The sequence below is a fragment of the Perca flavescens genome, chromosome 1 (genome assembly GCF_004354835.1).
Source record: "Perca flavescens isolate YP-PL-M2 chromosome 1, PFLA_1.0, whole genome shotgun sequence".
NCBI lineage: Eukaryota > Metazoa > Chordata > Actinopteri > Perciformes > Percidae > Perca > Perca flavescens.
In genome coordinates this window covers 22489328-22516328 of record NC_041331.1, presented here as the reverse complement: position 1 = coordinate 22516328, position 27001 = coordinate 22489328, and the positions used below count along the sequence as shown (strand labels likewise).

The 27001-nt window shown below is 40.1% G+C and overlaps 1 protein-coding gene across 3 annotated transcripts in view; it reads right to left on the bottom strand.

Moving 5' to 3' along the window:
* plekha7b (pleckstrin homology domain containing, family A member 7b) overlaps positions 1-23331 on the bottom strand; it is a 76338-nt gene extending 53007 nt beyond the window's left edge. For all 3 annotated transcript variants that reach the window (XM_028576163.1, XM_028576172.1, XM_028576179.1), the window contains exons 1-4: positions 23221-23331; positions 22953-23122; positions 22771-22847; positions 22605-22662 (exon numbers count right to left, since the gene is read on the bottom strand). In XM_028576163.1, coding sequence (XP_028431964.1) covers positions 22605-22662; positions 22771-22847; positions 22953-23035 — 218 coding nt within the window. In that variant the 5' untranslated portion in view covers positions 23036-23122; positions 23221-23331. The remainder of the gene's footprint in view (positions 1-22604; positions 22663-22770; positions 22848-22952; positions 23123-23220) is intronic.
* Between the last annotated feature and the right edge of the window lie 3670 nt (positions 23332-27001).

Here is a 27001-nt window from a genome sequence, read left to right as displayed (position 1 = left end):
AGCAAACCCTGTTACTAGTGCTGTCATATGTAGCTTAACAAAACCACCAAGAGACCTTACTGTACATTAGCACAACAAAAGCTTATGTAGGATGTAAAATACTGTCAGATAATATCTCTTTCACAGGCAACAATATCCCCTAATATATAACATCAGTTTCATTTTCAATAAAACATTCAAATGAAGAAAATTCTCGTAGTGTGAAATGGTGGTAATTGATTAAACTTTTATTAACATCCCAAAAAAAAGAGACTTAAGTAGTAATTCATTTGAATTTGACCGACTCACCCTTAAATCCCTTCAGGGAGCTCCACCCATGTGTAGGAGGCTTAACTAGCAAAATGATCATCGCACTGTCAGCAGAATAAAAATTAAAAATATTAGAGAGCTTGAGGTTCAACAAAGAAAGACAAGGAGATATTGGGTTCCCTCTCCTTCCACCCAACCTAATTGGCCTTATCCACCAGAGGGGTAATTTATGTACCAAAACAAGGCACTGTCGTCTTATCTCTATGTCTTTAATGGGAGGACTGATAATACATAGGCAAGGCAAGGCAAGGCAGCTTTATTTATATAGCACATTTCAGCAATAGAGCAATTCAAAGTGCTTTACATAAAATATTAAAGAGCAAAGAACAGAAATTAATACAAAATTAAAAACATACAATACAAGAATAAAATCCACAGTGCAGTACAAGAAATTAAAGAAAGGCAACATCAAAAAGAAAGGTCTTCAGCCTTGATTTAAAGGTCCAATATTTAATATTTGTACTGTAATAAATCCAAAAATGACACCAGTGCCTCATCAGATATTAAGGAAACATGTTAAACTGAAATACTATCTTTTCTGACAACAATGCTAATGTCAGTATTTTTTCTTTTTGAAATTTACATTCCGTGACGGAATTTACGTTTATGTTTTGGTCTGTGTGTTGTTATCAACGGCCCAGTTTGACAGGCAGGCCGGGTTGCCAGATATACCTGTAAAAACGTAAACCCAGCGCGCTACAACTGTAACGGTTGTACAGCCTTGAAAGCAGCAAACAAACGAACAGGATCAACGGAGATAGATTCTACATGACATAAAAAAAAGAAAACAGCATGTTTCTAACAGTTGCGGGACCAGAGACGTAACAACCCCCTGGTAAATATTGGAGATGTATTTGAAAGATGGAGACAGCTTAGAGCCCAAAAGGACGCAGAGTTGGCTTATTTTCTCCTGAACAGGTAAGCATTAGCTTCAGGCTAATTTATCACAGCTACTAGGGATGGACATTTTTTGTCATTTCAACATTTGTGTACTCACATTGAATTATATAGATAGAGTACCCGAGTTGGTTACTCGCAAAAACAATTGAGACATAGCCAGTAAAGTGATCCCGACTGGTCCTGGCTAACGCCGCCATGCTAACCCTGCTAACGGCTAACGTTACCGGGAGGACCAGGCAAGCAGCCAATGGCTGTTTACAACATGTAGTTCAGCGGCTGCAGCCGACAACGGTGAGTTATTACATTATAAGCCACGGCGGGGGAAATGACTCTCCAGTATTTTGAATTGGTAGTGCAGTAACTATTTTAACCACTAGCTGCCAGTATTACATACAATATTACATATTGCACCTTTAAAAGAACTGAGAGTTGCAGCGGACCTGCAGTTTTTTGGGAGGTTGTTCCAGATATGTGGAGCATAAAAACTGAACGCTTTGAAATCAATTCTTTGAGGCACAGGAAGCCAGTGTAAAGACTTCAGAACTGGAGTGATGTGATCCACTTTCTTGGTCTTAGTGAGGACTCGAGCAGCAGCGTTTTGAATCAGCTGCAACTGTCTGATTGATTTTTTAGGGAGACCTCTAAAGACACTGTTACAGTAGTCAAGTCTACTGAAGATAGAAGCATGGACTAGTTTTTCCAAGACATAAGTCCTTTAACCTTTGATATATTCTTAAGGTGATAATAGGCTGACTTTACAAAGTGTAAAGTATTTACCTTGTCAACATTTTTAAAAAGCAGAGATATGTCAATAATAATACTGTAGTCAATGCATCTGAAATTTAGAAGCAACAAGTAAATTGAAAAACAAAAATTGTTTGTTATAAGAATGGTAACATTTGCACCATTTTGTGTTGCATCTAGTTGTGCAACTAGTTTAAACAGTAGAATCAAGAATAGCTGTGGTATGCTTTGTTCGCATCAATGTAGTGGCAAAGTACAGCAATCCTAACTATTCACCACCCCCCTCGATGTCCCTACTCTGACCAATCATGTGACAGCCACTCACCCTCTATGTTTGCAGTGGAGAAAGATTATTTAATATTCACATAGATACACATGCACACGTACACGTGTTTACAGAGCAGACTTTTCTGCTCATCCAATCCGATTAAATATGTTTCTCAACCATTTCTCTGATGAGTGCCAAAGTAAAATCTGGTGAGGAGAGGAGAGGAGATGAAGGATAGGAGAGGAGAGGAGAGGAGAGGAGAGGAGAGGAGAGGAGAGGAGAGGAGAGGAGAGGAGAGGAGAGGAGAGGAGAGGAAGAGGGGGGAGTTCACAATAAATCACTTGCAGCAGTAAAAAGTATGCTGGGTTGCAAAACAAAAGTGGAGAAGTGTACAGTAGGCTTTTCATTCTGATAAAAGACAATAATCCTCCTAGTCACTAGATAAAAGACATTTTACCAAAGAGCAGACCAATATGGGGGCATCCCTCCATCTAAGGTCTCAGCATTGTGCAGCAAAACAGTTGCAGTTATTGTTTAAAGGTCCTATGACATGGTGCTCTTTGGATGCTTTCATATAGGCTTTAGTGGTCCCCTAATACTGTATCTGAAGTCTCTTTCCCGAAATTCCTTAGTGCAGAATTACAGCCACTAGAGCCAGTCCCACAATGAGCTTTCCTTAGTATGTGCCATTTCTGTGTCTGTAGCTATTGAGGAGGAGAGAGGGGGGGGCAAGGTGGATGGTGGGGTGTGGCCTTGACCAACTGCCACTTTGCTCGTTTGAAATCCATGATGTCTCTCTCTTTCTAATGGGCAGGCCAAAATCTCTGGACGGGCAAAGCAGAGAAAGGTGAGGTAACCTTGCTCCTTATGACCTCATAAGGAGCAAGATTCCAGATCGGCCCATCTGAGCTTTCATTTTCTCAAAAGGCAGAACAGGATACCCAGGGCTCGGTTTACACCTATCGCCATTTCTAGCCACTGGGGGACCATAGACAGGCTTTTTCATGCCATGAGACCTTTAAGTAGCCACATGCACCTTCCAAATGCAGTCCTATCAATCACAAACAGATCAAAACAAAGATGGCCTACCTGCAGCCGGTTCTCAATGCAAGCCCCATTCAGCAGCAATTATGGCTTGCTAGACTCACTCCAAACATTTTTCTTTGTCTTTTTCATTAGAAATGTAGTCATTATAATGTGCAGATCTTAAAATAAATTCAAGCTCAAAAGAGCTGTCTGCTCCCTGAGGTTTTACAGTACTAAATGAATGATCCGCAGCATGACTGTCTGATTCAGCCAAAGTTAGGCAATCTGTCATACTACATACACACTCCCCTAAGCACACACAGAGACACACACACAGACACAAATTGCATATGTTCACGGTCAGATTATCTGTTTGATCTCTAAACCCCATAATCCTGCAACATCAAAAATAAATCAAACGTCACAAAAAAAACTCAAATTATAAATGGTAAAAATAGGCAGAGATCTGTTTGAACAAGAGACCATATGACTACAACTGATTAAAGAAACAATTAAAGAGAAATTCCAATTCACCTTTTGCTGGTATTTTTGCTGGTAAAACACAAAACCAATGACTTGAATAAACAATGAGATGACTAATAAAGCACAGCTTTTGTTGTATGCTTGACTAGACAATAATAGAATATAGTAACTAACGGAACTGGTGTCCACCCTATGAAATAATGGTTGGTAGGTAAGCAGGTAACTAGGTGGGTAGCTGGCTAGCTAGGTAGTTGACGAAATGGGTAAGTAGGTTGGTAAATATCTTTGATGACATCCCATTTGAGGGTAATAGAGGTGTAAAAGCTGCAGTTAAATTGTCTAATATGGGCCAGCACACAGATGAACATGGCAGAGCATCTTATTCTGTTGTTCGGTATGGATCTATATTTGCAATTTTTGCACATCATTAATGCTCATGCTCTCGGGAAAACATCTGGACCTAAAGCTAGATGTCAGGGTATAATAAACTCAAGCACAACTGTTCTCGTCTATCTTTTCTTTATTATACACTTATTATACATTTACTAAGAAAAAAACGTCACCATCACAGCCCTACAGAGAAACAAAACAGGACAGGCATAGTTGAATTTAATTGTGTCCTTAAGGATTACATTATCTGAACCAGGCTAATCCCTGTTTTCTAATACCATTTCATGAAAGCCATGTCACTTGCCAGTGCTTTTGTCCAAAAGCAGAGGGGCAGATAAACAGCCACTGGATCCTCTAACAATCGGATTCAGCTAACCCTCATGCTGTGAAACATGTCTAAATCCCTTACACAATCATGTCAAAGCCAAGGCATTGTTACTGTATGTCATCCAAACACTAAATACCCCCTTTTACCCCCAACCCTTGTCTGACACACACACACACACACACACACGCACACACACACGCGCACACACGCACATGCACACACGCACGCACATGCACACGGACATGCACACACATATGCAAGCACACGCATGCACGCACACACACACACACACACACACACACACACACAAAAAAAAAAAAAAGATTTGATTTTAACATTGGGGAGCTTTTGTCAGCAAGATGACAGTAGAGAATAATGCTCTGTAAAGCATACAAGGAGACAATACTAGACAAATCTATTGTTCAGACCCTTGATTACATTACATTACTCTTTGGGATTTGGTACAGTGGTAAATGATAAAGTCATCACATTTAAGCAAAAATACAGGAGGTACTGTATGGTAGAAATTTGATTAGTCTGGTAAATTTTGCTGCAGAGAATCTTGGCCCTAAGCTTGTACAGCACAGCACACTTTACTGCAGCAGACCTGTCTTTACAACACTGTTTTCTTCAGTATGTACAGTATATCTATAACATGTTACCAGTGGAGGAAAACAAAGACATTTCTGACTTCTCATCAAGATTGGCAAATACTCGCTCCTCCACTCACATGCCACAGATTGAGTCAGCTCTTTGTGTGTGTGTGTGTGTGTGTGTGTGTGTGTGTGTGTGTGTGTGTGTGTGTGTGTGTATGTGTGTGATACTATCTGCTCTCTGCTGTGAGCTAACTGTGTCCAGACTGGCTCCAGGCTTGGAGGGACCTCTCTCCTGCAGTTCCCATTACAGAATTTGAGCAGAAACACACCGCAGAGCAAAAGCAGCCAATGAACACACTCCCACTGGGAAGTTACATTACAGTGATACACAGGGTTAAGACAACACAGCTACTCCGTGACTGCAATGCTCAGTGGCAATGAACAACATACAGGCACCAAACACAGAGGCCCCAGTCGCCAAAAAACATGACTCTCACTAGGATGCAAACTGTGTCATTGTCTTGTTATATTATGCAGTATAATAAACAGTGTCTTCACATCTGTTCTGCATAAACATGCTGTACACAAAGCTATCAAAGCACTGCAGGTTTCACTCACAATCTGTTCACTCTAAATTGTCTATTTATTCTCTGGTATTAGATCACCACATTGCATGATTAGACATCAAATATTGGTTATTTCATCGTACACAGTGTAACTAATTATAAACACTGATTTAATGATTTGGTTTTGGACCACTCAACATCTTAACCTCTTTGTTGCTAAAGTATGCAGGCTATCACATTATCATTTTATTGAGAAAATTAAACAGATGGATTAAATGAATTAGGTGAGGTTCCACTTGGCTGGCAGAGGGTAAGTGAATTTAGAGGTTATTTTTAGATCTCTGTATCCCGAGAGCTCGTAAAGACTTACGAGGCTTATAAGTCAGGCATCAGTGGAGGAAGGTACTGGAGGCCACATCTGGTGCACAGCTCTAAAACTATGACTGGCCAGCAGGATTGAGATTTTACCAGAACAGTCCCTTCCCCAGAATTTCTAAGGCTGAGGCTGATCTAAATCACTATCTGGAGAATTTAAAAGGTCACGGTCTTAATACACAGAGAATGCACTCCCTTTTCAAATATCTCAACCTTCTGTTAGGTTGCATCATTATGTCTATTCTTAGAAGTGCTAAGTCTACATGGAAATGTGCAGAATGTCTGTGGTTAAGGAGAGGTCCACTCCTTTCTCTAATACTGTCTCCCCTCTATCCATGGATATTCTGTCCCCTGCACCAATTTTAGGTTTGTCATTTTTCAGACCGAAGTGGTCCAGCCATTTAATGCTGCACTTAACAAAAATATGACCTCTATATCAGCTAAGCATACAAATGAAGCGCTGTGTCTTTTGGCCACATTTCATCCTGTCGCTGAGGGAAGAAAGGGGAAGGATGAGCTGGGCTGGGTGTGACTGGGCTGTACTCAAAATTGCTGGAACTGCCTGGCTGAACTAAACATCAACTCAGATGTTATTCAACGCCCTGAGTAGAACCAGACAAAGCTAAATGCCGACCATTACATACCTCTGGTAGGACAAACCTACTAGCGGCTCATTGATGTTGGTTTAAAATGAGCTAGGTTATAAATGCAGCTATGTATCCTGCAACAAAAATAATATTGATTCAAAGTTGACCCAAACTTTCAACTTCTGTTATCTGCGGCTCATGTTGTAGGTGAAATTTTGCGGTCTGGTGTTTACAACCTGCTGCCTCTGCGGCTGAGAGCACAGCAAGAGGGCTGACCGATGAGGGAGCACATGCAGGAATGATGAATAGGCTATGTAACCTTATCGCTGCCGCTGACATCGAGACCCTGACAGATTGATAATAAGCTTGATATCTTGTGCATGGATCCATGGCATTGTTTTCATGTCACAACACATTAAAATAGACAGAATTGCCTAAAGAACATCTAAAAAACTATAGGTTGCCACTTCATATATCTGGAAATCTGACAGTAGCTGTACTGCAACATACAGGTTCAGTTCACTTTGATAGTGATACAGACTAGTAGGTGAAACACTTTGGCTAGAGAGCTCACAGTGGTGTTGCCTAAGCCAATAACGCAAACAACATACAATTTCAGCAAAAACAGAGCAAAATAGTCCACCGGTGCATGGAAAAGTATAACATGAGGCAGATGTGACATTACATGTTTCAGTCTGTATATATATATACAGTACATAGAGATGGGTCTGTCTGTGTGTGGGCCCTGATAGCAGCTGTGCTAAGGATTGAGAAGCAAACCCATGTAAACAAGTACATTCCTTTGAGAAGTGTATCTCTTGCTCACTGAGAAGTGGGGAGGACTGCATCAAAACTCCACTACAGTCTAACCTATAGAGACCCACATTAACCATGTATATAGAAGAGCATCATAATCAGCCTAAGAGATCACAGTTTTGCTGACATCAACACAGCAGTCAGTGACCTGTGATCATGAGGCACTGCAGTAGGCATCTCTCTCTCTCTCTCTCTCTCTCTCTTTCTCCCTCTCTGTCTTCTCATTCCTGGAGAGACTGCACCATTAGTACACATTGATGTACGCACTCCCTAAAGGCAATCCAAAGGTTTTTAAAGGCAAAACAGCCAGCTGCCTTCTCTGTCACAAAAACAGACGACAGACAGTGGCAATGTTCAGCGTGCATGTAAATTATCATATACTTTGTACAAACGGCATGCAATTTGTAACACTTTATCTCCTGCAGCTGCTGGAAAGCTTTAGCAGACACACCTCCTGAGTAGCTACGTAGCAATACAACCCCACATATGTGTTTGGAGAGGGGCTGGTATACACACCTTTCAGTCGCACGATACACTGGCTGCCTCTTGTAAGGGACGTGTAAGGTTGACTGTCCTGGTTGGCCCAACATGTTAGCTGCAGGTCTGTGATTTGCTGTGCTCTGCTCTGCTCCTCTCAGTGGTGCCTGTGTGTGTGTATTCCTCTCAGCTGGTAGTGCTGCTGTTGCTGACGTCTTCTGCTGAGCACTGTGGCGTTGATTCATTCAAAACATCCTCTTTCCCGCTTCTCATGTGTTGGGCTACTGAGGTGGAGCTAAAAATACACGTATTCACTGAACTGTCCCCTGTTTCCGCGAGCATTAGGGTTGTGATAGGTATTATTAAAGCCGGCCAACCTCGCCAATACATCATGTAAGATGCCCTAGAGCACCAAGTAACACCCTAGGTACAAAGCATTAGCTATTACCCATATAATCATATACACGTTTCTCACATTCATTCCCTGTAGTGGTACTCTCTCTCTCCTCACCTCTCCTCTGCTCTCTTCTAATATATGTGTTCCTCACTGGAGCTCTGCCGTCAGAGCACTTAAACTGGACTACCTCTCAGCTCCATTCCCTCTGCAGTCATGCAGGCAATACACAGCATGCACAGCGAGCAAGAGCAGAGGAATGAGGAGGGAGAAGGAGAAATTACAGTAGTGAATAACGGAAAAAGATAAAGCAAGATAGCGAAAAGAGTGAAAGTGAGAGAAAGTTAGGCCATGATAGATAATTGTATAAAGAATATACTACGTGCTGATCTTTGCAGTAAGTAAGCAAGAAATGTTGTTATGCCACCATTTTGTACCAACTGGAAATTACTGAAGGAATGCACCTTGAGTATCATTTAGGGCTGGGCGATAGGGAGAAAATCAGATATCACGATATTGTTGACCAAATACCTCGATATCGATATTGCGGCGATATTCTAGGGTTGACAATTGGTGCTTTAACAAAATATCTTCACACTTAGATTTTAGATAAATAATCATCAGTAAATTGGACATAATGTCTGAGTGGGGAAATTCAAATAACAGAACAGCTAGAACACTCTGGTAAGTTCAGAAAAGTACATCACTTTACTGTAATGCAGCCTTTAAAACCAGGAAAAGACAACACTTATGTCATATCACGATATTACGATATCCAAAATCTAAGACGATATCTAGTCTCACATCACGATATCGATATAATATTGATATATTGCCCAGCCCTAGTATCATTATATATGAACAGTGTCCAACAAAGACAACATCTCAACTCAAAAATGTAGTAATTTAACTATGCAGGATGACTGTTAACAGGAAATACTGTAACAGCAGCCAGATGAGATGAATAAGGGAGAGTGTGAGTTGGGGAGATATAATTCACAACATGAAAAATGGAAGTGAAGACTGGGCTATGACCTGAACTGCTGAAGAGACTGATGACTGTGCCATGCTACAAATTCCTTCTATCAGCTTATAGATACAGTGGGGGGTATCCAGCTGCTGTTGCCCCCTATGCCCTGAGTTTCATCCTCTGCTGCTCTTTCTCATCCATCTACATTCTCCTTCACATCTCGTTAGCATACCTCGGGAGTCGAAGGCACTCGCACTGCAAGTAAAGACCTCTTCAACGCTGTGATAATACCAGTTTGCTAGATCTCTGGGTCTAACCACCACCACTGGTCATTTGAATAGTGCATTAGCTCTCTCTTACAGCAATTCATTTCACTGCATAAAAAAACTGCAACATGCTCGCCATTGAAATGTAAAACAGACATACACATGGCAAACACCAAATACATTAAGGGTTGAAAAGAAAACCAAATCTGTGTAATTACATTAATAAAATGGCCTAAAAGGGAATGTTTTTGCAATACTAAAACAATTATCCAAGCATGAAAACAACATAAATAATAACCAATGACCACCCTCAGTCAGCGGCGAAAAATAACAAAGTACATTTACTCAAGTACTGTACACAAATACAATTCAAAGTTACTTTTACTTTATTTGAGCATTTCAATTAAATGCATCTTTATACTTCAACCCATTTCAGAGGGAATTATTTTACTTTTTTACTTTTACCACATTTATTGGCCAGCTATACTGTATTTACTGGTTACCATGTAGATTTAGGTTTTACATACAGAATGTGATCAGTTTATAAAGTATGATCATGCATTGTTATAGATTCAACTACCCAACAAAATATACAGTATTACAATATCAATGCCGTAATAATCCAGTAGCATGTACAATATAACACTGAGCGGATCAAGTACATTTTGTTGTTAATACTTACATTTACAACAACCAATAGCATAACCCTCAATAAACTGTATGACCACAACTGAAACATCCTTCCCATCATGCAGACCATCATGCAGAATCTCCTCTCTAAGGAAGTGCTTTATCCAACATGTCTGGCATCTGATATAAATAAACAATAGATTGATCCTCCTTGTCTTACTCTAGTCAGCATACTCCCAGTATGTCTCTGATAGCTACAGAGCCCTGTCAATCTTACATTGCCACATTGCTACTCACCAGTTAGTGATCAGAAGTGGAAAGCAGTCAAAGTCCAATTCAAAAGTGTCAAATGTCCAAATCTGTCCTGATCCTCAAGACAACAAAAAGAAGTGTCTCTTTCTGTTCGCTTGACATATGGTAACTGAGACTGTTTTAACTGTGTGCACAATGCAAGGTGGGTGTGCTAGAACAGGCACAAAGAGCGGTGTCAGATAGGAGTATACAGTAACTGCTGTTTCAGCCCTATCTCTCTACTCCGAATCATTCAGTAACACTGCCAGCACTTACAGTACATAGCTCTACTTGGCCTCTCCAGGGAAGAATAAAGTGATAACGCTCCATTGTTCAGAAGAAGAAGGAGGAGAAGGAAAGGGGAAGGGCCGGGCTTGTTAAGAAACTTTGAAACCACCTCTCTTTCTGTGGACCACGGATGAACAGTATTCACCTCATGTTGTCCGGTCAACAAAGTGCTGACCTTGGTCTCTGACTGCAACCAGAGCCTTTAGTCTCACCCCGAGTCCTTTTTATCAGATCACATCAACGTCAGTCAGGGAGAGAGGATGGAGGGCAGACTATAGATGAGTGGTTGGCTCAGGCTGCTGCAGTGGCGGTTCAATAATCCACAGACAGAGACATAGATAAGAGCAAAGGGCTCGATGAGGGTGGTTTAGGTCAATACCTACGATGGACAGCCATGTCAACATTCATACCTCATTGTATCACCTGCCTTCACTGTTGTCCTCCTGGCTGTTGTATAACAAAACAGAGTTATAATAATTCTACTTTGTTATGGTTGCAAATAAGAAACCCATCAAACAAATATACAACATGATGTAGACAACAAATACTCAGAAAATTGGGAAATACTGTCAAGTTAGTATGCAATACAGAACTGAAGCAACACAATTTCAGCCAAATACAAAAAAGGGTGATATGACTGAGAAATTATTAAACTAAATTACCCTCCTATCATATGACAACTCAACAGTTAAACTCAACTAATTTATTTTCAACATGGCAAGTAGTAGATACAAGCCTGCATAATGGGAAAGGCTTAAGTACCAAAAACAATTCATGCATTACCTGTCTTACTGTAATAATAGATACATTCAAACAGAAACAAATAGGAAACTGCATCAAACTGTCAAATAGACAAAGACTCAATAGCAATATCTAGTGGCTCCCTACAGAACAGCACTTCACGACAAACATACAGTGCATGCACATACTCCAATAGGTCTCAATATTCCACTGACAGACAAGAGCATACATCATCACTGAGTCAAACAGTTCTTACAGTGATTTGAAAACTTCCAAGTATAAAATATTCTGTCAAAAGCAGCACTATATCTTTGCTGCACTATCCAAGCTTCATCTCACTGAGCAAATTACAGACAATGGATGGCTGGAGGTGAAGACTGATCAAAATACTCTTAAATCATCAAATCACAACAATTTAGAATAGTAAAAAAAAGGAGAATCAATTAGAACATGATTTTAGGAGTAAGCTTTGCATTTCTGCACTGAAGCAAATTAAATTGGACTGCTTTGTGAGAACTCACACAGCTGTGCGGTCAATGTGTTCAATAAATTCTGCAGTGAGTGAAATTGCCCTAACCACCACATCTGTTCTCGCTAGCATTGGCCAGACGGGCCTTTTCATTTATATATTTTTTTTACATTCAATATTCCTATAATGGGAACAGTAATTATCAATCAAGTAATCCACAACAAGAACATTTTTCAGAACCCATGCACTCAATCTGCTGCTTAACATAAGCTTATTGAAGTGTTTGGTTACTCAGACTTCAGATAATATACCTTAAGGAATTTGTATAGAGTAAAACACTACAAAGAACCTTTAGTGCTACAAGTCATATAATCAGTTAATAAATGTCAGATTAAGCAGACAAATCTGTACAGATCTTCAAGGTGAAAAATAGTTGTGAGCACAGATGATAACTTGCAAACTTGTACAGGGGACAGTTCAGTGAATACGTCCCAAGAAATATAATTTATTTTCAATCAGGTCATGGTACTATTTCCTGTTCTAACAAGACCATAGGGCACACAGAAGAATGAGTTAGGTTCAAGGTGATCTTGTAAGTCGTCTTTGATTGAGTTCCTGTGGTTACCTGATTTTCCTACAATAACCTTGTTTCTTGTGTGCATGTAAACATTTTTAGAATGCACTGTAGATGCTAATATTTCAAGTTCTAATTGAGCAATTTTTTTTTTACATGCAGGTCAGTGGAACAAGCTGAAAAAACAGCATTGACATATTATCACCTTTAAAGTTGTTTTTAGCAAACAGATGCCTAACTAAAATTTCAACAGACAGAAAAACAGCAACCCTGTTTGGCCAGTGGATGAATTTAAGTCCATGAGTTTAATTCCAATAAGCTCTCTTTGGTCTCCACCAACTCCTAAGGGAAATACTCTTGTCTTTAGTGGCTCAGTGTCCCACTATGTTCACCAGCTAGATGCTAACATAGACTGTAAATTAGTGGACAGAGCATGTGTGACGTCACCCATTGGTTTGCGGAGATCTGCTATGAGTTGTTGAGTTTGCCGTTACGGGCGCAGCCATCCTGGTTGCGGATGTGACGATTTTAGACGAGAGGGAGGAGTGAGGGAGGAGCCGCATTACGTTACACACTTTCACTGGCAATCACATCATAGCCACGCCCTAAAACACCCCCTGCTTTATCGGCGATTTTAAAATCAACGAGACCATAATTCAAAAAATGAACATCATTATGTGTTGCAGAAGACTTAAAGCTAGCGGGGCAAGATGGAGGCTTAACCAACTGCCACTTTGCTCGTTTGAAAGCCATGATGTCTCTCTCTCATGGGTGGGCTAAATTCTCTGGGCGGGCAAAGCAGAGAAAGGGGAGGTAACCTTGCTCCTTATGAGGTCATAAGGAGGAGATTCCAGATCGGCCCATCTGAGCTTTTATTTTCTCAAAGGCAGAGCAGGATACCCAGGGCTCGGTTTACACCTATCGCCATTTCTAGCCACTGGGGGACCATAGGCAGGCTGGGGGAACACATATTAATGTTAAAAAACCTCATAAAGTGAAATTTTCATGCCATGGGACCTTTAAGGCACTTCCGCATTTGCAGCACTTCGCCGAACCAGATGCATTGTCCATTAATATTAACAGTCTATGGTCACTAACTTTGTCTGTCTGCCTTTAAGAGCTGAGAAAATTGCAGTGGTGGGTGATATTCTCTGTGGGTTTGTCAATGAGTGACACCTTTCACATTACAGCTATTGATTTGATCCATTGTTAATATAAAAATATTGATTAGTGCAACTTTAAAACTCGTGTTTTTGTTAACAGTAATTCAGGTAGAAGTTTCATAGATTCTGCCCCATGTGTAACATGTATGTGATAAGCAAGTGCAATCAGTAGCAGACTGATTGTCGAAATAAGTGAAACACTTTTCATGCAGTATCTTAACTTTTACAAGATGGATACCTTCATTGAACCTGAGCTCTATAAATGCAAATTTTCTATGCTTGCAGAAAATCAATGGCATTACACTATTTCGTATTAGATTTTATTCTGATGATGTGGGCTTTTCACATTTAAATTACCTATTTTATTGTTCATTTTACATCAAACAGTGGAATCTGTTGGACAAAATAAAAAGGTTAGGTCTCAGACTTTCTCTTTTTACATAACATCTATCTTCCACCTAACTAATCACTTCTCTTCTCACCCGTCTGGTGAGATGAGAACAGTGCAGGAGCTGCTTCTCTCTGCAGTGGCTCCAGTCACACTCAGGCTCTGACAGAATGCGGCAGAAAAAACTGTCATCTGAATTCAATCAGAGGTAGGCTATACAAACTCTCTTTCCTCTGGAGAAGCAGCTGAATTTACTCAGGTGCCGAGCTTCCTTCTTTAACAATACTTAAAGAGTGATACAAGAAAAAGGGGAAAAAAGTTTAGTTTTTCTATTACATTAGATTTCTGTTGCATGCCATTTACATTTACATCTGTTGTACATTATCAAAGCATGTTACAAATATCCAGAATGTAGTAGTGTACAAAAATATGTCTTTTACACAAAGCAAAATACAAACTTGAACTGTTATAATACCATTAAACCAGTGTTACCTTGTCTCTTTTTGCCTCTCCTCCTCCAGCTCAGCAACCAACTCTGTTTCACGATCAGCCGAGTCAGTCCCCTGGCCAAAGGGCAGGCAACTGCAACAGCAGGTCCCCATCCCGGCTCGGGCATCTCCCCTGCCCTGTTCCTGCTCTGACTCCTGCTCCAACTCTGACTGATCAACCTGCTCAAGCCGTCTGGACGGTGAATGACTCATTCTAGATAATGTATATATCATCCCACAGAGCACACCTCAGGCCCGCAATTCTTAATGTATTCATTCATTGCAGGTTCTCGGGTTAAATATTGCAAGTCCAAACAAGGCTTGATGGAAAGCTTCCTTTGTATGCTGTAGCACAAACATCCACTGTACCAGACTCTGAATCTACTCTTTTGTTTTTATCATCTTTATTCAGTCCGCTGCTCTAACCTCCAACTCTATTTGTAGGCCCAATACTGTACAGTACTGTACAATCACCCTACATGAGTGAAAGAACTCACTACCTCACCAACATCCCATTTAAAATTCCTTGGCCATGAATGCTAATTTTTTATTTCAGTATTCCTGCATCTGCTGCTAAAGAAAATGAGCTAGTGCAAGCTAAAGTGCGGGTATTTTGTCAGAACCTAGAACTTTGATGCTGCAATGAGAACAAACCATATATGTTTTCAGCTGCTCAGTCATTGGATAATTTTCGGCATTACAAATACATGATGATGATATTTCAATCATAGAATAATGCAAATAAGAAATTAACTCTTTGACTACATTCCCCAAACAGCAGGCCTTTCTAAGCATGAAGGGCGGACGTCTAACTTGACAAAGCATTTCTTGCAAGGGTTTTGTCCCGTCATAATAATAATGCCCTCAAAATCAAATTTCTTTATTTTGCAAAGATAAGGCAGGAGTAATCCGGTCCATCCGGAGCTTGCCTGTCAAGAATGATACCACCATTTCAGAGTATCTATTTTTAGCTGAAGGTCACGGTCTCAACAAAAATTTTGAGGGAAGGAAGAGAAAGAGAGAAACTGAAATGTATTTACACACAAGCTCACGCTGAAGAGTATGCAGAAGTGATGTATATCTGAGACGGTGTAAGTGTATACTGGATAGTTGTTAGGGTTGGGACGATGTGCTTTTGTCCCGATAGGATTCTTTCACAATACTGGGTGCCGATTCGAGTATTGTGATTTTGTTTTCCTTCTTTGACAAAAACAAAAGTTGAATATTACACTTTTAGAAACACTGTGAGACATAATTGTTTTCTAAAAATAATGCACATCACATGTCAGCCAGTCAGTCTGACATTTATTTCATTTGTAAAGAAGTACATAATGTATTTTCTGCATTTTTTTCTTTCGGTTTTGCTGGAAACGGATATGATGTAGTCGCTGTCAGTGGTATAAACAGAAAATATTTAGGTGAATCATTGAATAAAAACAAAAAATCACGATACATACGATTTTTGATGTTACCCCCCACCGCTAATAGTTATATATTTGGCTTATGAGTTCTTTGAATGCTAAAATGTTATCTTACACAACAAATATGTACAAATAAATTTGTAAGATTGGATTCCTCATATGAAGTTCATTGGGCTGAACTGCATAGGTTGTACAAGTTGGTAGGCGATATAGCACTTTCTACTTTGGTTCTTTGCTCACATAAGCAAATACGCAAAAAATCAAATCATAATGCAGCTTGGTTGCTAATCTGAATGTTAGGACGCTTATGCTGGTCCTGTGCTTATCAGGAATCTCTGTTGTAAACAGAAACCTGTCAGACAAAAAAGGCTCTTTAGAATCTACAGAGGCATAATGAAAATGTTACAGCCAGTAAGCAGATTCAGTAAAGCTAGGATAAATAGGAAAAATATTACAAAATAGCTATAGTTCCTCTGATGCCTTGCTGTCAACATCTTTGATTCGTGAGTCTATAGAATATGTTGATCCTAAGCTACCCTGCAAAAACTAGCTTTAAGACATTCTGTTCCTACAGTCCTCTGTGGATCCCTTCAGCGCCAGATCAACAAGCACAGCTGGCCCTTTTCAACATAGAATTGTAGGGCAAATGCAACACGTTCTGCAAGGTGTGTCTGTTTCTGTCAAACTCACCTCAACTTTGCTGAAACTTGCACTGATCCCTCTCCTCTATCTTATTGGTATTCAGTGATGTGTTTTCAATCTTTCATCACTTCCATTGGCACCCAACAAAGATTTCCAAACAACGTCCCTTCACGGTCCCCTTTGTGCAACCATCAGGTTACTTACCAAATCTAACAGTAGTCGGTCTCATCTATACCCAATGGAATTTTAGACTAATGTCAGTGTTGTAAATATGTTACATTCCACTCTGTAAAAACTTTGAACAAAGCCTCTCTCATCAGTTTTAATTGGTATCATATTGGTGTGATGTACGTGATAAGTTGTTACACTTTCTCCTTCCTGAAGATTCATCTGCGTGAACCAATCCTCCTTCCTTTGGTGCCTCTTTATCATCTATCTACTCTCACATCATTGAAGTGAATGGAGCGATTGTTAGAAAATGTATATATTGCTGTGTATCATTAAACCTTTAGAACATTGTAAAGTGAGCCCTGCTTCGTGTCACTTTGTTCTTCGAGATCTCATAACTGCTTTGAGAATCAACTCACGGAGGTCGAGCCAGTAGATGATAGTGTACGACTCACAAAACAATCGTGATCGGATTGTTTCGTAACAGTCAGTGAAATATGCTGTTAAGCTTCAATACATTACCTAAAGGTAAAGTTTGAAGTTCCATTCTGAGTCTTAATCTGAGCACTAACCACCTCTAAATGGGGTCACAAGTGAGATTCTGCTGCTTCTTTGCCTCTTTGAAAAGAAACTAACTGGATTGTCTTCCTGCCTGAGCCCAAGAAGGACCAGTTGGGAAAACACTTCAAAACTCATATCCTAAATCCACTGTGGTGAAGTCATCTCACACAGACTAACCCTGCCCTGCACAAAGAAATACATTAGAAGTTTGACCTCACTTTAAAGTTTTCAAAGTAAACATCCAGTGTCAGCGGTTTCTGAAACACTAAAACCAGCCCGTCTGGCACCAACAACAATGCCATGTTCAAAGTTACTTAAATCAACTGTCTTCCCCATTTTGATGCATGGTTTGAACTTCAGCAGATCATCTTGACCGTGTCTACGTGCCTGAATGCATTGACTTGCTGCCACGTGATTGGCTGATTAAATATTTGTGTTAACGAGCAGTTGAACATATAATACATATAATAAAGTGGCCGGTGAGCGATGTTGCTTGTTATAATAATCTAAAATCTGCAAGGGCAAAGGTCATTTAAAGGACCTTGGGGCTCATTTTTCTTCTTCTATCTTATTTGGTAATTATGTTTTGAACTCTGCAATGAGGTATGGATTTGCTGTGTTCGCAGAAAAAAGAAAGCTTCATTAAAAAGCCTTAAGATAAGGGCCTGTAGGGATAGTTAGCTTCTTTTTTATCCCCCATTAAAACGCCCTGCTTTAAAACTCACAAAACATCCCATGGCTAATTAACTTATACTATCCTAATCAAAAATAGTCAGCTAGTTTAAAATAACGCAAGCATAAACTAAAAACATAACAAGCAGCAGGAGGATTGGAAGATAAATACTATAAAATATTGATGGGGTTATAACACCTGACGAGTAAATGAGTGGAAGTTGAAGACTTTCTGTTGAGTTTTAGATCACACACTTCTTCCTGGACTTCCCTTCCACGGCATTGTAAGCCCACTCAACAATGTGAACTGTGTCCTCAACAGGACACCATTGTACCTCAGTGGGGTCACTTTTTTCCCTCAGGGAGCTATAGAATTGCACATTTCCTATCCTCAGTGAGTGCTAGTGATGTGGTGGAGAGTAAATCTAACTAAAAAATCTAACTGAACTCAGTTTCCCAAGCTTTACGATATGAGGAATGCATTACGTTTCATGACAGCTGAGACCCCCTTCTATTATAACTTGAAAAGGAAGCTTAACTTAGTTGTACTGTACCTAATAATGCAATATGTTATACACATGTCATTGCCACACGTCTTATTTTTCAGCCTTCTTTTGCTGTCCAATTGCTTACTTAAATTATTATGCATCTATTACACACGGTTACCTCACCACACAGACCTGTTTTATCTGTGGCCTATTATCTTCCGGATGATTTTGGGAGATGATTTTCAAATTGGGTCACTTCCTTCGAGATTTGCCAGAAGTATGACAACCAGAGACACTCTGTTTCAATCTGTTTCAGATGGAGACAGACCTTGTCCATTAGTTTTAAGAATTTTCTCTCCAATCTCCACATTTCAATCTATTGATTTGTTAATGTATCAAATATACTGTTTATCTACGTCATTTAAAGTATATTTTATCATAAACAAATCCTTCATAGTTTAAGTTTAGACACTGACAACAGCTTAGACCCTTACACTTTTGGCGCATAACAACAAACATAACATCAGCAACCATTATTCAGACAGTTCAGGTCTGCAGGCTGGCCTACAGCAAGGTGTACATAAATGTGAGTTTTGCCACAGGGGCAGCATCTGAACAATCCCTCCTTTGTACTCCCTCTCAGCTAAATTCCACCATCAACACACAACCAAATCTACCGACGGCTGTCACGGCAGCACCTTCTGGACAGCTAAGAGACGAGAGGAGAAGTAGGATGGAGATCAGTGGTTTATATTAAAGAGCCTACTTGCTTTGTGCTAAAAAATCTGATTCCACGTCAAGAGAGCTTCGCGTGAAGTCTGATATTTAAGTGAAAAGTATATGAGTGAGACATGAAATTTCATCAAACATAAAGATCCATGATTTGCAGCGTGAAGCAGAAAAACAAACTTACTTAAATGGAGTGCTAATGGGGGATGTCCCTGTAGTATTAATGTGAATTTTAAAATGCTGAGTTGTAGCCAATTAAAAACTAACACTTGTAACGATTTTAATGGTCTAATATAGGGCCAAAGTCCAGGTTGTCTGGTCCCTTTCAAATATTTTAATGTGATCTAAGGAAAAATCCCAGTCTTTAGTGTTTGAGGTTTGCCAGCTAACATCAATAACCAAAGCATATTTTGCATCAAAGCTGTTAACATATTCCTGGAGAGTAGGCTGTTTTTAACCTTTAATCTGCCTTTAATCTTAATAAATTAACCAAGACTGTGTATCCACTCGTATAGCTTAATTAGCTGAGTGCTGGAGTTAAAAGCTAGGTACACTTAACACCAGCAACACTTCCTGTAATTACCCTGTACTCACGGACAAATACAGAAACCGGGCATTATCCAGGTCTGTAATCAACCAAATAAACCACCACATTTTTTTTTTTTTAGTAATTATCCATACGAACACTAAACAGTGATATGGTACTTTATAGTCACACACCATTTCAAGAATTTAACAAAGACCAATTCATCTGCCACATAGCAGTTGAGAATACAGCATTATCTCAATATCATGATGTTACAATTTACTGTCAAATATTTACATAGTCAAAGTCATTTGATACAAGCTCAAATGTATGTTCTTTTTGACCTTGTCATTATTCAAAGCTGATAATTGTGAACAAGATATATCTGTATTAGCAATTGTTTCAAATACAATTATATAATTAACTTATTGTAGCAAGCATTGCTAAAATGAAAAAAAGTGTTTGTTTTGTTAATTCAGTGCTGCAAACTAGTGTCTGCAGAGCACTGCATGTTGTTGAGCAAAGACCTCTTATTAGTAACTGTCAACATCAGAAAGACTGCAGCTATGGGGATATAAAAGCTTTTCATACAGTCCCTCTGTCTGAAACAAATGGGGCAAACTAAAAGGGCCCGGACAGGGTGACAGGTTACGGGCAGTGGAACTACAAAACCTTAAACAAGCTACGATGGGAGGAGTCATTGTAATTCACAATGCTCCAGCTCCAATCGAGAATTTATTCCCCCACTTTGTTTTACAGTAGGCTTTCTATCTGTCATTGTTAGCTTGCTATGTGATTGGTTTCAGCATGACTTGCTGCTTGCAGTTGTGTCCTGGTTTCTCTCACAGAAGTCTCGCTTTGCCAGACCATCCACACGCTCTCTGCACGGGGCCGCTGTAAAATAGTCGTGCGAGAGAAAACTCAAATTGAACGTATAGTCTAGCTAGCTGTTTTAATTTACCATGCAGAGATCTGAGGAGCAGTCAACCATAGTCCTCAGAAATCCACCAGAGTTTAAAGGGGAACTATGCAGTTTTTTTAGCTTAATTTACCTTAACTGAAAAGCTTCGGAGTCATTGGAATGGTTATATGACTTTTTCGGGTTGAATGGTGGTCGTCTCGCTCCCCCCTAGTGCCTGTGTGCAACTTTCGGCTGGCGAGTCGCCGGCCTCAGCGCCAGGAAGTATCGCGTGATATCCAGACCCTCCAGGATTTCGCGATGTTGCGATTGCACCAATTCACACAAATTCAACCAATCATCGTGACTTTGGTGCGACTTGCAATTTTTACCAGTCACCGCAACTTTTCCGCAAATTTGACTAATAACCAGAGTTTCCCGCGACTTCAACCAATCCCAGCAGTCCCACGTGCCAGACGTCATTTACATCAGTATAATGTGTAACCAAGCAGGAGTGAGAGAGCGCTAAATTGAGGACAGCTACACTCATTATTGTAAGTGCAATGATAAGTTAAAGTCCAATAAGTATTTTATCAAACTGTATGAATGTGAGTCCCAGCCCAGGTTAGGAAATTAACTAACAATGTAAAGATCAACAAGCCACTGACACATATGTATCGCAATTTTTTACAAAAGCTCCAGCAAAATCAGGCATTTTGGGCCGCAACAATCTCAAAAAAAGGCTGCGAAATCCTGGAGGTACTGGATATCAGGTCTCGCGATGTAACAAATTGCTTCACGGCGCTGCACACATACGCCCATTCAGGAACCGGCTAACAAGGTAGCAATGGAGTTTTTCACACCATCGTCATGGCTGAGCCGGCTAAAAAGAAACAGAAAGCTAGGAAAGCATTGTCGGAGGAACAGAGAAAGAGGAAGCGACTGACCAAGCGAGGAGTCAGGCACAAGTAAACATAGGAGCTGCTAAATATCTATTCCGAAGCTGTAGGGGGAGCTCTACAGAGAAACCTGCGAGCAAAAAGCGAAGAAATGGCCAAAACTGCATAGCGCCTCTTTAAAATTCCAACACAGAGAAAGTGGAAGGAAACGGACATACATGCATCCGGCAGAATTTCCTGCGGCACCGGAGCAATCCCGGAAGTGGAACGTCAAGGATATAGACAACTCTCACAGTAACCATCTGATATAGACGGACCGCCAGAGACCAGAATCCACACAAACGTCAATGCTGTAAAACACTGCAGATGGAAATGCAAATCTGATGCACATAATCCATGAGTTATCTAGTTAAACATACCAAATGATGGAGTGGTGCCTTTCACTGATTTACAAACCTGAATCTTGCCACGTGAACATGTGAAGGACATGTGGAAATCTGACCAAAAAAAACTTCAAGCCTATGACTTTGTAAATCCTGTCCTCTCTGCTTCAATAATGCAATACTGCCATACATCTCTGTCACCACATGGTCACACCCCTCTCCTGCAACCTTTACAGTCTCTCTCTCCACACACACTAAGGCTTTGCACCTAATGGAGAGAGTAGAGGTCCTGCATGGAGGATGTGAGGAGAATTTTAATAACCTTCTTCCTGTCCTGCTAGGCACTGCCACTTTGCATTAACAATGCCGGTAGAGATAATTGCTCTCACCTATCCGATGGGACCCCTGTGTGTTAATCCATATGCTGATGTGTTTCTGTGTTATTTGTCATGTAGCCTACATCCTGTGATTAGAGATAGTATAGATAGGATGTTAACACCACGTCCTTTTAATGTAGTTTAACACAATCATGTTACCAAACGTGTCAGGGCTGCACAGTGAGTGACAAAAAAGAAAATCAAAGGAGTGGAAGAGCATTTCACACACAGCATATTGAAACGAAACAACCAGCTAAACGGGACCAAATGTGACACGGTCAAACAAACGTCCAAATGCTCATGAGCCACTCACTTGATGAAGTAGCTGGCTCCTTCGTCCGTGAAGCCCTCTTCCCATCCTCTTGGCAAATCTATAACACGAACAAAATCACATTGAACGACCCGCCACAGACAGAAAACACATTGCAGCAAAACAATGTCCCCTTGGTATCCAACAAATCAGATAGTTCGTCGCGTACCTGACCGTATCATGTGCCCGGAGTTAACAGGTTCACCAGTGCGTGGATGTAGCCAAGTAGTGCTATGACTTTTATCACTGCAAGAAAGACACCTGTTACTGAGCGATTATAAAACAACAAAAAATCCTTAATAATGACTCATAAAGTAGGCTATTAGGCGTTGAATAGTTAAACCCGCTCACTTAATAAAAAAGACCCGGCCGTCTCTACAAACCCCATATGACCAGTGGTCAGGTAGGGTGTCCCGTCCGAGAGGTGCCGCCATGATCTCTCGTCTCTGGCTCGGCTTGTCCCCCCTCTCCCTCTCTCCGCAGACTTTTCCAGGGAGCCCGGATAAAACCTACCGCTAGGGCTGCATAGTTTTTAAAGGGGAAGAATACCAAATTCGTCAAAAGACCACTTCCACGACTATGTTTTGATGTATAATTTGATCTGACGAAATAGGCTAACCGGTTCTCACAAGTAGCAGTCTGGTAGATGGTTAAAAGAAAGATTGAAGCCCACTGCGGAGAAAAGTTGGGTGTAGCCCCCAGAGTGTAGAAGTGCACTTCAGGACAATGGTGTTTGTCACATAGCTACACAAAACAAACATTAAGAAGACATGTAGCAATCCTAAAACTAATTAAAGTAGCAAAAATGTAAGTCATTTATACGGGATATTAATGGATTACAGAAATACCTCACACAAAATAAATCAATATAGCCTATGCTTAATTTACTACAGTAGGCCTATGTGGAAATGTGGGTGAGGGAGAGATGAGAGAAATATGGATAAAACAAGCATCCTCACAGAAATATTTATCACAGGCTTATTATAAGAGACAGGTGGCAGCCATGTCTGAGGAGACTAGGAAATTACAGAGAGAGTATGATTGATGTGTTGATTTTAGTTTCTTCTTTTACAGTTTTTTCCGATTGCTAAACAACAGTGGGCACAACTGGAGTCACATGTGCAAAACTCTAACTACAGTCTGCACTACCAACAGTCACCTGAGCTAAACAGTTCACATCAGCTGCAAAACAGGCTCAGTGCAGCCAAACACTATGCACAAGCCTCACTGAGATAACACACACTGTCACTCAGAACACACTGAGGGTAAAAACACTAGCATAAAACACCAATACAGAAATTACAAACATTTTCATCTTTACAGTTTGAACAATTTGAGTGACTTGACACTACTCAACAGTTTATTTAAGGAAAAAATATAGATTGTATATCATACCAATTTTTACATAAGGTAAAAAAGAAGGAATGAAAATCAGCAGTTTTCTTCAATAAAGTATTTTGTCTCTAGTAATTTATGGAATTACTGGGGAAAAAAAACTAAAGGTACATACGTAACAGTACCAAAGAATAGTGTGACTAATCTTGCCTCGCTCCAGCATCATGTGACAAGTTTTCTTCATCACATTGGATGTCTGCATCATCTCTAAATACTAATGAATGTGGTATTTCTATTGCTTTCACCACCATTACTTTCTGAAAAACAGTAAGAACGCAGTTTTACTATTGTAAAGATAGTGTTTTTCACTTTTTTTATAGCTGTGTACATAACCTCAGACATCTTACCTGGACATATTGGTATCTTTGCTCTTTTACTTGTTTATCTCAAACGGTATAGTGTATAATTGTTTCATTCTTATTTGGTGTTTGTATACAAAAAAAGTCTTTCTGAGCTTTCTCTATATAAATAGCGTATATGTTCACTAACTAGTCTAAAATAAGACACCTACTTAGGCTTTCAGCTAAAATTGCAATCAGCAGTGTTTGATAGGCACCAGACTGAAATCTATTCTGTTTTGAATGTGTGGTTAACAGTTTTGACAGCAGTGTGTTAGCATTTGAACAAAGTGCTGTAAATCTACAGTGTTGTGCACGTTGTGGTTAAAGTCATGGGATAAGTGTGTAGAGTTTTGAAAACTGTGTTCAAGCAATGAAAAACAAACTAGAGTTTGGTCCACATGAACTGCTGCTGTGCAGACTGTAGTTAGAGTTTTGCACATGTGACTCCAGTTGTGCCCACTGTCGTTTAGCAATCGAAAAAAACTGTAAGCATATTTTAATAAAAGTTGGATCAAAACTAAGTCAGTACATGTAGACACTTCAAAAAAGTTATATATTGTTTCAGACATCTTGCCTTTGCAATACCCCTCTAAATATCCTTATTTTTTACCCTATATGTGCCCTTATGTACTGTATTACTGCATGGAAAATGCAAAATCACAGTTAGGACCCATAGTAAAAGACTAAGACAAATCTCTGTGTAAGGGGGAGGCTTAGCACACAATTTTCAATTATGTGTATTACCTTGAGGAAATAAAAATCATTTGAGTGCTACAAGGTCTCTCTCTCTCTGTGTGTGTGTGTGTGTGTGTGTGTGTGTGCATGCGTGCGTGCATGTGTGTGTGTGTTTGTGTGTGTGTTCAGAGCGGAGAATGCCATGTGTTAATGAATGTATGTACATGCATGGAAGCTTTAGATTAAGTTTGTCAACCTCACATCACCTTCACTGCAGTCACGCTGTGAGGACAGAGAGCCTTCCTGACCATGACACATTACAGTAATGCTTACACTGCATCAACCAGACCTGCCCAATTTACCAATGCTGCCCATAAATTTCACTTGGCCTATGTGAGGGCAGGCAATGTTCAAAGTCACAGTAGTGTTGGTACAGGAGTTATTTTGCTGAGCATCAAACACCAAGAGACAACAAGCAAGGTTTCACTTCATCATGCCATGCTCTCTCTTATATAACTGCATTATCATTAATATGATCCTCTCTAGGTAACATTATTCTCTTTATTATGTTTAACTGGGGAAGAGCCACATCTCAATAAACTTTTCATTCAACTCAATCATAGAAAGACAAGCAGAAATACCTTCACCCTGTGAGGTGTAGATCACCACATCAGTGAGCAGAGAGCAACTGTCAACATTATAAATATTTGATCTGTGATTCCCTTTTGGAGTTGCTTTGTTGAAAAATGTTCCAGTGGTTTAAGGCACTGTTCTTCAAAGATATTAAGAGATAAAATGTTTCCTCTAAAAGAAACCATTATAGAGCATCTGCTGTGCAGAAACCAATTCACTGTAAATCTTCTAGTCTTATAGGCTTGACAGAGAAGTCTAAGAACAAAATGATTTCCAATGCTATAACATGTTTCGAACCTTACATATGGGATATCTGTTCATATAGGACACATTGTGACGAGGGAGCGGGAATTCGGACCCAAATGCAGAGAGGAGGCAGGCAGGCAGGAGGCGGTCAAACTGAGGTATTTATTACAACAAAGGGCGGCAGTACAACAACTGGAAACAAACAAAATAAAACACTGAAGGCAGGAGCGAACAGAACACACTAAGGAACAAACAACAGACATGGGCGAGCACACAAGACGATCTGACAAGAGACAAGGGGAACACAGAGGCTAAATACATGAGGTGACAGGCAAATCATAAACAGGTGAGACAACAGGTGAAGCACATCAGGGCGGGGCAAGACAATCAACAAAGGTGGGAACAGAAAGCAAAGCTAGACATGACAAGACAGAAGACCAGACTATCAAAATAAAACAGGAAGCAGAACATAAACCGGGAAACATGAAATCAACTAAACACAGAAACTTGACAACACTAAACACAAGGGAGAACAACAAGAACAGGAAACATACAGAAAACTACGAAGCAACAGAAACGGCACAAAACACAAGGCAAAATACAGAAACCACAACAGAACAAAACACAAGGCAAAATACAGAAACCACAACACACATAATAAGAAATAAATCATCAAGTAAATGAGATCGAGAGACAGGAGGTAAATTAAATGGAAAAACTGAACATATAAGAGTAAAAACATAACAAATGCAGATGCTTATATATGAGGCACAAGGGGGCACAGAATGGCTTCATGAGTTTCAAAATAATATGAATCATGCTTTGGCCTTTACAATCACCAGATCAAATCCCAATTGAAAACCGAAGGGAGACGTGTTAGACATTGCCCTCCATCATCAGCAGTCTATGCCAAGGAGCATTAAAGGGATATGCCACCGTTTGTTGAAATAGGGATTATCACGGTCTCCCCTAGCTGTAGATAGGTGGGCCAATGCATTTTTTGTGCATGCATTGTTTTAGTCCGGTGCAACACCGGCAGCGCCGTTGCTAGTTAGCTTAGCATAGTGAATGGAATCCTATGTTGCCGGTTAGCATGTTGTGAGTAAAAGT